At 43.1% G+C, this 10,629-nt stretch overlaps 2 protein-coding genes across 2 annotated transcripts; both read left to right on the top strand.

Moving 5' to 3' along the window:
- The first annotated feature begins 585 nt into the window (after positions 1 to 585).
- On the top strand, positions 586 to 2,627 carry abi3b (ABI family, member 3b). The gene is made up of 5 exons (XM_024386271.2): positions 586 to 822; positions 1,205 to 1,372; positions 1,581 to 1,760; positions 2,031 to 2,176; positions 2,363 to 2,627. The coding sequence occupies exons 1-5, from the start codon at positions 682 to 684 to the stop codon at positions 2,625 to 2,627; spliced, it is 900 nt and encodes a 299-aa protein (XP_024242039.2). The 5' UTR covers positions 586 to 681.
- Positions 2,628 to 4,001: 1,374 nt separating this feature from the next.
- LOC112223296 (extensin-like) lies at positions 4,002 to 9,202 on the top strand. The gene is made up of 4 exons (XM_024386309.2): positions 4,002 to 4,122; positions 4,981 to 5,156; positions 7,258 to 7,552; positions 7,785 to 9,202. The coding sequence occupies exons 2-4, from the start codon at positions 5,122 to 5,124 to the stop codon at positions 7,971 to 7,973; spliced, it is 519 nt and encodes a 172-aa protein (XP_024242077.1). The 5' UTR covers positions 4,002 to 4,122; positions 4,981 to 5,121; the 3' UTR covers positions 7,974 to 9,202.
- Positions 9,203 to 10,629: the final 1,427 nt, after the last annotated feature.

Here is a 10,629-nt window from a genome sequence, read left to right as displayed (position 1 = left end):
TAAATGAAATCGATATTTGGGTGCTGACATTAAAAACGTAGGCCTATAAATTAAATAATTTCCCTGTATAAAATTGTGATTATTCAAGTAGCCTAGCTTTAGGCTACCTTATTAGATGATTATCAGCCGTGCTAAATCGTATGGTTGTTTTTTAAGTTTAGCCTGTAATATTAACACCGTAGCCTAGTTGGAGTCAAAACTCATACCTTGCGGTTGTTCCGCATTCAGCAGAAACTCCTTGCAGCAGCATGCCTCGCCTGTCACTTCACCTGGAGTGTATTCATAGTCAGATTCCGTTGCAACACGTTTGGTCTATTGCAAAACGTTTTGCAACAGAAACCGTTTAGGGTTTACTCTAGGAATCAAAGTGAACCAAACAGAGCAAACTAAACGAACCGGGGAGGAACCTACCTTTATTTGTCTATTAGAAACTATCGTTTTCGTTGCAAAACGTTTTCCGTTTGGAGTAAACGGTTTCCGTTAGAAACAGTTTTGCAAAACTTCTAACTTTTTTCCAACGGAATCGGAGTAATGAATGCACCCATGTAGTCTCGCTCGCTGGCGGGACGCTTTGGTTCGTCCTCCTCGACTATTGATATAAGAACACACCCATAGAGTTTGACACACCTTTACTTTGTAGTTAACTTCTGCACATTCTTTCCGGACCGAACAAAGTCTAAAATGACGGCGCAAACGAAGTGTTCAGAACTTGCTACGCAAATATTAAAAGAGGCTCCCGCGTCGAGAAAGGCGCTTATTGACAACTATAACAACCTTCACAAAGTGGCCGATTACTGTGAAAACAATTATTTAGGCCTACAGGTGAGTATTTTTTAAATAATGATAACAGAATTAACCAACTGAATTATTCGAATAGGCTTAGTCTATTTATTTGTTTATTGAATATATTTGGGGGAAATTGTGAATTACTTTTACTTGCTTGCTGTGCTCTTTCTCTTTCTGTCTTTGAAACAAAAACGGTACGATGCCTTCTTTATAACGTAGTTATAAAACATTTGACATTTTAATTTAAAGCCTTAGACCTACCCATTTTGAGGGAACATTGAGGCAAATAAAAGGGCAAGTTGTGCACTCTTCTGTTTATCATAGTATTCCGATTGTGTCGAAAAGTATCCGAACACTGTAAGAAGTGTTGCTATATCATACCTTTTCCAAGAAAATAATGCTTGAAACATGATTAAAGGATGAGGACACATGGAAGGGTTTGGAGGAGACCAAGGCTTTGACCACTCAGGCTTTGGCCAGTGTGGCCTACCAGATCAACAGCCTAGCCACTTCTGTCCTGAGACTGCTGGACACCCAGGCCATGCAGCTGAAAGACATGGAGAACTCTCTCAACCTCCTCTCTCTGGTGAGAAACACTGTCGCTTTATCCGTCAGTTAGCTCATGAGGCTACACTACAGTACGGGGCTTTTGCTCAATAGATGAAGTACAGTACAGTAGTGCATCCCACATGGCACCCTATTCCATATATAGTGCACTACCTCACTATATAGGTAACAGGGTGCCATTTGGGACCTAAACTCAGTGTTGTAATAATACCTGTGCTATCTCCCAGGCTGTAGCTATCCATCAGGAGAAGGTGTCTCGGAGAGAGATGGGAATTTTCACCACAGTAACGAAGTTGGCTTGCGCCAAATTAATGAGCCCTCCCAAAGCTGGCCGGGAGCTCGAGGGTTGCTACATCAGAAGACCCATGTCCTTCACTGGACTGGACACACTGGGCCACAGCTTTAACGTGAGGACAGCAGGGAGAATGTTTCGCTTTATGGATACATTTTATCCCATTAGGCTTAGCATTTTTTTTCTGTAATATGATATTGATCGACTGTCCACAGATAATAAACCGCAGTCTACATTATTGTAATTACAATTACTAGCACTTAGTTACTTATTAGCACCTACTTACTTTGTAATTCAATCCCGCCAGAGCAATGTTATTGGGCCATCTAGACTTTAGAGCAGTAATATGTTTGTGGTGTTTTTCTCAATTTATTGTCTTCCCCAGCTCAATGAGTTGCAGCCTCGGAAAAGAACAGGGACCACAGAGAGCGTGCGGAGTACAGGGAGCTGTGGCCCTGTGGAGTGTCCTGTTGCTCCTGCTACCCAGCCTGGGGAACCCTCCTCAGCCAGCAGCAATAAGGATCTCTATAGGTAAGCACAGCGCTAGTTAGGGTGGTGAGTGGTGATGGATAGGACCAGTTAGCATACTGTAGTAAAACTCATCATGAAATCGTGCCCTTAAAACCAGTACCATCTGTTAGTATTACATGGCTTTAACTGTCTCAAAGATAAAGTGATACATCCATTGAATGGAACCTTCTCATTCTACCCTCCCAGGTCCAATCTTGGCATTAATGTGGCCCTACCATCGGTGCCCACCTTGCCAGTCTCCTCAAACCTCACCCAAAACTGCCCACAACCCCCTCCTGGATCCACGTTTGACTCCAACATCCCACCTCCTCCTCCTCCCCCACCTGGCTCCATGGGCACTGGTCCTCCTACACCGAATGCATCTCCTAATGTTCCCTCTCCGCCACCCCCTCCTCCACCTCCTGCCAGCGCATCAAATAGCTTCCCCCTCCTCCTCCTCCTGGTTCAATAGCTTCCCCCTCCTCCTCCTCCTGGTTCAATGGGTAATGCTCCACCTCCTCCGCCACCTCCACCTCCTCCCAGCTCATCAAATAGCTTCCCCCTGCTCCACCTCCTCCTCCTCCACCTGGTTCAATGGGTAATACTCCTCCTCATCCTCCACCTCCTCCCAGCTCATCAAATAGCTTCCCCCTGCTCCTCCTCCTCCTCCACCTGGTTCAATGGGTAATGCTCCTCCTCCACCTCCTCCTCCTCCTCTCCCTGGTACCTCCACTAAGGTGCCCCCACCTCCTCCACCACCCCCACCTGGTTCAATGGGTAATGTTCCACCTCCTCCGCCACCTCCACCTCCTCCCAGCTCATCAAATAGCTTCCCCCCTCCTCCTCCTCCTCCTCCTCCACCTGGTTCAATGGGTAATGCTCCTCCACCACCTCCTCCTCCTCTCCCTGGTACCTCCACTAAGGTGCCCCCACCTCCTCCACCACCCCCACCACCTCCTCTTCCATAACTTATATTGTTACGTGTCTTCTCTATCTACCTTCTGCTATGTAGGGATTACATGATAACATGGCACAGCAATGAATTGAACTGAATATGGTATGTAACCTGAATACAGTGTGTGATCATGATTGAGTTTTTATGAATATGTATAAAACAAATTCGATTTATTTCAATTTGCAAGTATATTGATGACAGGATTCTGCATTAAAGGAAGTTTTTAAATCTATATTTTGCTATGTTGTGTTTTGCAGAAACTACCTCTATGTCCACCAGTGTTATGTTATGGTTCTCCGTTCAATTATACAGTTATTCAGTTATAACTGTACATAACTGCATTTGACAACACCACACCACTACGAAGACCATACAACACAAACAGATCTGGGACCAGGCTACTATAGCCTACATATATCTCACAAAATCCCTCCAAAAGTGCACATTCCTACCAATGTAAAGCAGCTCTGGGTCTCACTCATCCAAACTACCGCGACGTGTCCCAACAATGCCCAGACTGCATTCCTCAGTTACATGCCTTAACGTGGACCCCTTGTTTTTCTCATTAGCCTTATATTCTTCATTTCCCTCCCTCTAATAGTCTTACACATCTATATCATATCTCTTATACAGTATGATTATTAATATCTCCACTTGAGTCTCCATTCCATGTGCCTCAAAGCAATTGGCTGGTGTAGGATGTGTCCCAAATAGCACCCGATCCCCTATATAGTGCACAACTTTTGACCAGAGCCCTTTGGGTGCAGTTATGGTCAAAAGAAGTGCACTAAATAGAGAATAGGGTGCTATTTGGGACGCAGACGTAGCTTCAAAGTGTTGTGCGTCACTGATAGCACCTGATAGTACCTGACAGTTAACATGCTTAGGGTCTTTGAACAGGTCAATAAGGCTGTAAAAGTGTGTCTTTGCGTACTTCCTGTGACAAGAGTATGAAAGCAACTCACAGGACGACATACAGGTTGCCGTACATTCAGAGGTCTTGGTTGTTAAGGTAAGGTGCATTTTGAATACATCTATTAATACGAAATGCAGTAATAATGTAGTAATCATTGGCGACAGGATATTGCATGACTGTTGTCTTACTCCAAATCCAACTGATTTTCATGACTTTGAAGTCCGAATGAAACATAAGTACATCATACAAGGTCCAAATTCATTCAACCCAGTTCAATTAATTTAACATGGTCATGGTTGGGTAGAGGGAGGCACCATAACAACTATGCCTCTCCCTCTTTGTAACAGTGTATAAAGTGTATACTTTTCCATTGGATTGTACCATTGTATTAAATGGTTGTTGACAGGGGCTTTGTAATGATCACACTTGTCATTGGGCATTTATGGACAAAAGGGTCAAAGGTTTATGCTCTAGTTTACTTGTTTTCATTTGTAAAAGAGGTCAAACTTGTACAATTAAATGTAGCTTATTCGGTTGCCTGTGACTTCAGGGGTATAAATCATTACTCCGACTCTGTTGCAAAACGTTTTGTTTGCTCTGTTTGCTTCCGATTGATTCTTAAACGGTAAACAGTTTCCGTAATAAATACACCCTGATCACATCTGTCTCTGCTGATCAGTGGTCAGTGTCCTGCTCAAAATCTGCTCCGTTTGGCCTTTAGAAGAAATGTAAAGGATGCAGACTTTAGATAGACTTGTGTAATTCTTACCTACATTTTATGTCATCTGGAGCACCTAGAAAATGAAATGACTTCTGAGAACGTACTATGTAAGTGGTTCTGAACCGGTCACAAAAAGGGGTTGAGATGGGTTATTTCTGGGTCATGAAGCTGAGTCTGACATTGAATAGGAACTGAACATGACCGATTGACTAGCGCTTACTGTTGATTCACAGAGAGCTGTTGAAAGTCCTAATAGTGATGAGGAGGCTGCTGGATAGAAACGTAAGGAAGATCCTTGAACTGTACCTTCGGATTCTCTTTTGTGTGTTCTCCACACGGAGACAGACGCCTGACACAACAACAGACTGCGCAACATGCTGAATGAAAGTTGGTTACTTGATATGATAAAGTAAGTCTTTCTCTTTCCCACATTATGTTGTGATCTCCACCTCTACCAAACGGAAACAAACATACTGATGTTCCAATTAACACGCCGATGTGGATGTACTATATACTACACATTACAACAGTATGTGTGCAATAACATGAGGTAATATTTAAGCAATAAGGCACGAGGGGGTGTGGTATATGGCCAATATACCATGGCTAAGGGCTGTTCTTAGTGGCCATATACCACAAATCCCTGAGGTGCCTTATTGCTATTGTAAACTGATGACCAATAAATGTTTTGTCCTACCCATGGTATATGGTCTGATATACCACAGCTTTCAGCAAATCAGCATTCAGGTCTGGAACCACCCAGTTTATAATTTTAAAAAGTTTTTCACAATTCATGACATTTGATCCTAGTAAATATTCCCTGTCGGAGGTCAGTTAGGATCACCACTTTATTTTAAGAATGTGAAATGTCAGAATAACAGTAGAGAGAATGATTTATTTCAGTTTTTATTTCTTTCATCACATTCCCAGTGGGTCAGAAGTTTACATACACTCAATTAGTATTTGGTAGCATTGCCTTCAAATTGTTTAACTTGGGTCAAACGTTTTGGGTAGCCTTCCACAAGCTTCCCACAATAAGTTGGGTGAATTTTGGCCAATTCCTCCTGACAGAGCTGGTGTAACCGAGTCGAGTTTGTAGGACTCCTTGCACGCACATGTTTTTCAGTTCTGCCCACATATTTTCGATAGGATTAAGGTCAGGGCTTCGTGATGGCCACTCCAATACCTTGACTTTGTTGTCCCTAAGCCATTTTGCCACAACTTTGGAAGTATGTTTGGGATCATTGTCCATTTGGAAGACCCATTTGCGACCAAGCTTTAACTTCCTGATTGATGTCTTGAGATGTTGCTTCCATATATCCACCAAATTTTCCTCCTCATGATTTCATCTATTTTCTGAAGTGCACCAGTCCCTCCTGCAGCATAGCACCCCGACAACATGATGCTGCCACCCCGGTAATTCACGGTTGGGATGGTGTTCTTCGGCTTGCAAGCATCCCCCTTTTTCCTCCAAACATAACGATGGGCATTATGGCCAAACAGTTCTATATTTGTTTCATCAGACCAGAGGACATTTCTCCAAAAAGTATGATATTTGTCCCCATGTGCAGTTGCAAACCGTAGTCAGGCTTTTTTATGGCGGTTTTGCAGCAGTGGCTTCTTCCTTGCTGAGTGGCCTTTCAGGTTATGTCGATATAGGACTCGTTTTACTGTGGGTATAGATACTTTTGAACCTGTTTCCTCCAGCATCTTCACAAGGTCCTTTGATGTTGTTCTGGGATTGATTTGCACTTTCGCACCAAATTAAGTTCATCTCTAGGAGACAGAACGCGTCTCCTTCCTGAGCGGTATGACGGCTGTGTGGTCCCATGGTGTTTAAACTTGTGTACTATTGTTTGTACAGATGAACGTGGTACCTTCAGGCAATTGGAAATTTCTCCCAAGGATGAACCAGACTTGTGGAGGTCTACAATTTTCTTTCTGAGGTCTTGGCTGATTTCTTTTGATTTTCCCATGATGTCAAGCAAAGAGGCACTAAGTTTGAAGGTAGACCTTGAAATACATCCACAGGTACACCTCCAATTGACTCAAATCAATTAGCCTATCAAAAGCTTCTAAAGCCATGACATCATTTTCTGGAATTTTCCAAGCTGTTTAAAGGCACAGTCAACTTAGTGTATGTAAACTTCTGACCCACTGGAATTGTGATACAGTGAATTATAAGTGAAATAATCTGTCTGTAAACAATTGTTGGAAAAATGATTTGTGTCGTGCACAAAGTAGATTTACTAACCAACTAAGTTATTTGTGGAGTGGTTGAAAAACAACTTTTAATGACTCCAACCTAAGTGTATGTAAACTTCCGACTTCAACTGTACAGTACAGAGAATAGTTTTACAAAGATGTCCAAGAGTAAAACTAAGTGGCAATCCTTGTCACTTCCATGGTCATCAGTCATCATCAAACCTAAGTGTAATATATACTGTAGTTCTGGCTGTAGTTGACTGACTCCCGACTAAATCCTACATTCCTCAAACTACAATTCCCAGGTTCTTAATCACGCCTTTGATGTGCATAGCACTGTACCTGCTGTGTTGCCGTAGAAAATGGCTGTGCACTCAGGAAGAAGAGTCAGATGACTCCTCTGTCTATGTCATCCCTATGCATGAAGAAGAGAGGACAGAAGGACGAAGAGAGGAGGCAAGTCCCCCCAGTAGACCTCCTCAGCCCTCAAGGGCCCCAACCCCTCCACCGTTACCCACGACTGTCTACAGACCTCCCTATAGAGAACTGCCGCCGTATAGCTCAGTGGATCTCATCAACCCTGCACCGCCATACACTCCGGTACGACATCCCTCCACTGCTAGGTTGACCTCCTCAAACTGTCAATACACATCTTGATTATAAAGACTTTCAGTGGCCGTCAACTCTTTCCCCCATTTTGTAATTTAATTTTTCACATTCAGTTTTTAAGTGATCTACTCCTCTTGAAGAAACAGAAACTACACACAGAGGTATCAGTGACTATAACCGTTCAACTTGGCACTAACATGAACCTGACTCCTCTCCATTGCAGTTTAACCCAAAGGACCCAGAGGACGTTCCACCTTCCTACCGAGCGGTGATAGAGGACATACCACCCATCTACTCAGCAGTGGTGGTGTCAGATGATCTTCCATCTGTCTGGTATCCACCACTGCCCCCAGTCTCACCCCCCTTACTCCCAAGTCCAGGTTACGCCCAACTCCCGTTACCAAGACCCTAACATGGACGCAACTTGCACAATTGAGAATTCCATTTAATCCCACAGCACTTCTGCTACAGCCTGGTCCCAGATTTGTTTGTGCTGTCTTGCCAACACCTATAGGCAGCACAAACAGATCTGGGACCAGGCTATGTCTGCTATTCCCTTGCACCTCCATGGGGTTCATATAGAGCTCTGAACATGCATATTCAGGCCGTCCAAAGAACAATGCTGATTAATCTACGTTTTTGAGGAAACTTTGGATTTATGTGATACAGGTAGGGCCTAGAGTTGTTCCCGGTTGGTGAAAACTCAGGGCCTGAAATACTGTATAGTGGTACATCTTATTTAAATTGAACACTTTCGTCACTGACGTGACATTGTACTGTAAAGTATCTGGTTCGGCTTGTGTAGAGTACTGGGCCATCATGGAGTCATTGTTCATTGCGTCAACAAAAATAGTGACTAAAATAATCACCCAGGTGACTCTCTTGCTTCACCTTAACCAGTCAACACCACCAGCCTTCTAGTTAGCTAGAATACTCTTTGCTGGTTAAGAAATACAAGCTGCTTTACCAAATTAAAAACAATAACAGCATTGTGTTTAATAGTAAAACAACAGTCTAGCTATGTTTTTCTCTTCCTTGAGTAGGCTATAGAAAAGTAGGCCGTCTTTTAAATTTGTAGTCTCGTTCAACCCTCCCACTTTTCTCACTGCATTTCATATACAGGTTCTGTTGTCAAGTGTCCATCTTTTCCTCAGAGAAAACGGCTTGATTTAAGCCCTTAAGGTACCATTGAAAAGACATGACCCATAATACCAGCGCTATGTTTTTTAAATTTAGATCGTGTATTGGCGGGCAGCATTTTACATTCATAAAGCATATCACAGGCCATTCTTAAACTAGGTTACTTGCGGACCGGACCGTTATTTGTTCAGGCTACACCTTGTTCAGTTATGTTACCTCATTGGCTAGCTAAAGCTAGCAACCTGGGGGAATGTTCAGCAGGACGCAACATTTTGAAACGTTCAGATATAAATGTGCTCTGTAGAACAAACATGCCTCTCTGACATGTTGAATAAGAAATAACGTAGCCTATATTCTTGGAATTTCTATCTGCAATGTTCAAGAATATTTTTCAACTGGTAACATTATTGGTAGCCTACAGTGACTGGAAAGTACTCAGACCCCTTGACTTTTTCCAAATGTTGTTACTTTACAGCCTTATTCTAAAATGGATTAAATAAAAATTATCCTTGATTGGACATGATTTGGAAAGGCACACACCTGTCTATATAAGGTCCCAAAGTTGACAGTGCATGTCAGAGCAAAAACCAAGCCATGAGGTCGAAGGAATTGTCCGTAGAGCTCAAAGACAGGATTGTGTCGAGGCACAAATCTGGGGAAGGGTACCAAAACATTTCTGCAGCATTGAAGGTCCCCAGGAACACAGTGGCCTCCAAGACATTTCCTAGAGCTGGCCGCCCGGCCAAACTGGGCAATCGGGGGAGAAGGGCAGTGGTCAGGGAGGTGGCCAAAAACCTGATGGTCACTCTGGCAGAGCTCTAGAGTTCCTCTATGGAGATGGGAGAACCTTCCAGAAGGACAACCATCTCTGAAGCACTCCACCAATCAGGCCTTTATGGTAGAGTGGCCAAATGGAAGGCACTTCTTAGTAAAAGGCACATAACAGCCCGCTTGGAGTTTGCCAAAAAGCACCTAAAGACTCTCAGACCATGAAAAAACAAGATTCTCTGGTCTGATGAAACCAAGATTACACTCTTTGGCCTGAATGTCAAGTGTCATGTCTGGGGAGACCTGGCACCACCCCTACTGTGAAGCATCGTGGTGGCAACATCATGCTGTAGGGATGTTTTTCATTGCAGGGACTGGGAGACTAGTCAGGATTGAGGAAAAAATGAAAGTACAGAGAGTACAGAGAGATCCTTGATGAAAACATGCGATCAAGACCTCAGCCTGGGGCAAAGGTTCACCTTCCAACAGGACAACGACCTTAATCACACAGCAAGACAAGACAATGCAAGAGTTGCTTCGGGACAAGTCTCTGAATGTCCTTGAGTGGCCCAGCCAGAGCTCGGACTTGAACCCGATCTAACATCTCTGGATAGACCTGAAAATAGCTGTGCAGTGACGCTCCACATCCAACGTGACAGAGCTTGAAAGAATCTGCAGAGAAGAAAGTAAGAAGCTCCCCAAATACAGGTGTGCAAAGCTTGTAGCGTCATACCCAGCAGACTTGAGGCTGTAATTGCTGCCAAAGTTGCTTCAACAAAGTACTTAGTAAAGGGTCTGTGATATTTTTATTTTATATACATTTGCTACAAATCCTAAAAACGTGTTTTTGATTTGTCATTATGGGGTATTGTGTGTAGGTTGATGAAGGAAAACACTTTTTAAAAGAAATTTTAGAACAATTTTAGAATAATAAACCTAACAAATTGTGGGAAAAGTCAAGGGTTTGAATACTTTCCGAAGGCATTGTATATGCAACCATTTTGTGGCACAGAGAGAAAGCAAAAGGGAATGTAAACAATTGATTGAAATTCCTCTTGCCACTACACAAAGTCTGACTGGGTAAATAACTATATTTTGAGTTAATGTGGACCCAGTGACTCAGACTTGAGCACTTGGACCAGGACTCAAGCACTGGGACT

The sequence above is a fragment of the Oncorhynchus tshawytscha genome, linkage group LG24 (genome assembly GCF_018296145.1).
Source record: "Oncorhynchus tshawytscha isolate Ot180627B linkage group LG24, Otsh_v2.0, whole genome shotgun sequence".
NCBI lineage: Eukaryota > Metazoa > Chordata > Actinopteri > Salmoniformes > Salmonidae > Oncorhynchus > Oncorhynchus tshawytscha.
This window is presented reverse-complemented; position numbering and strand designations above follow the sequence as displayed.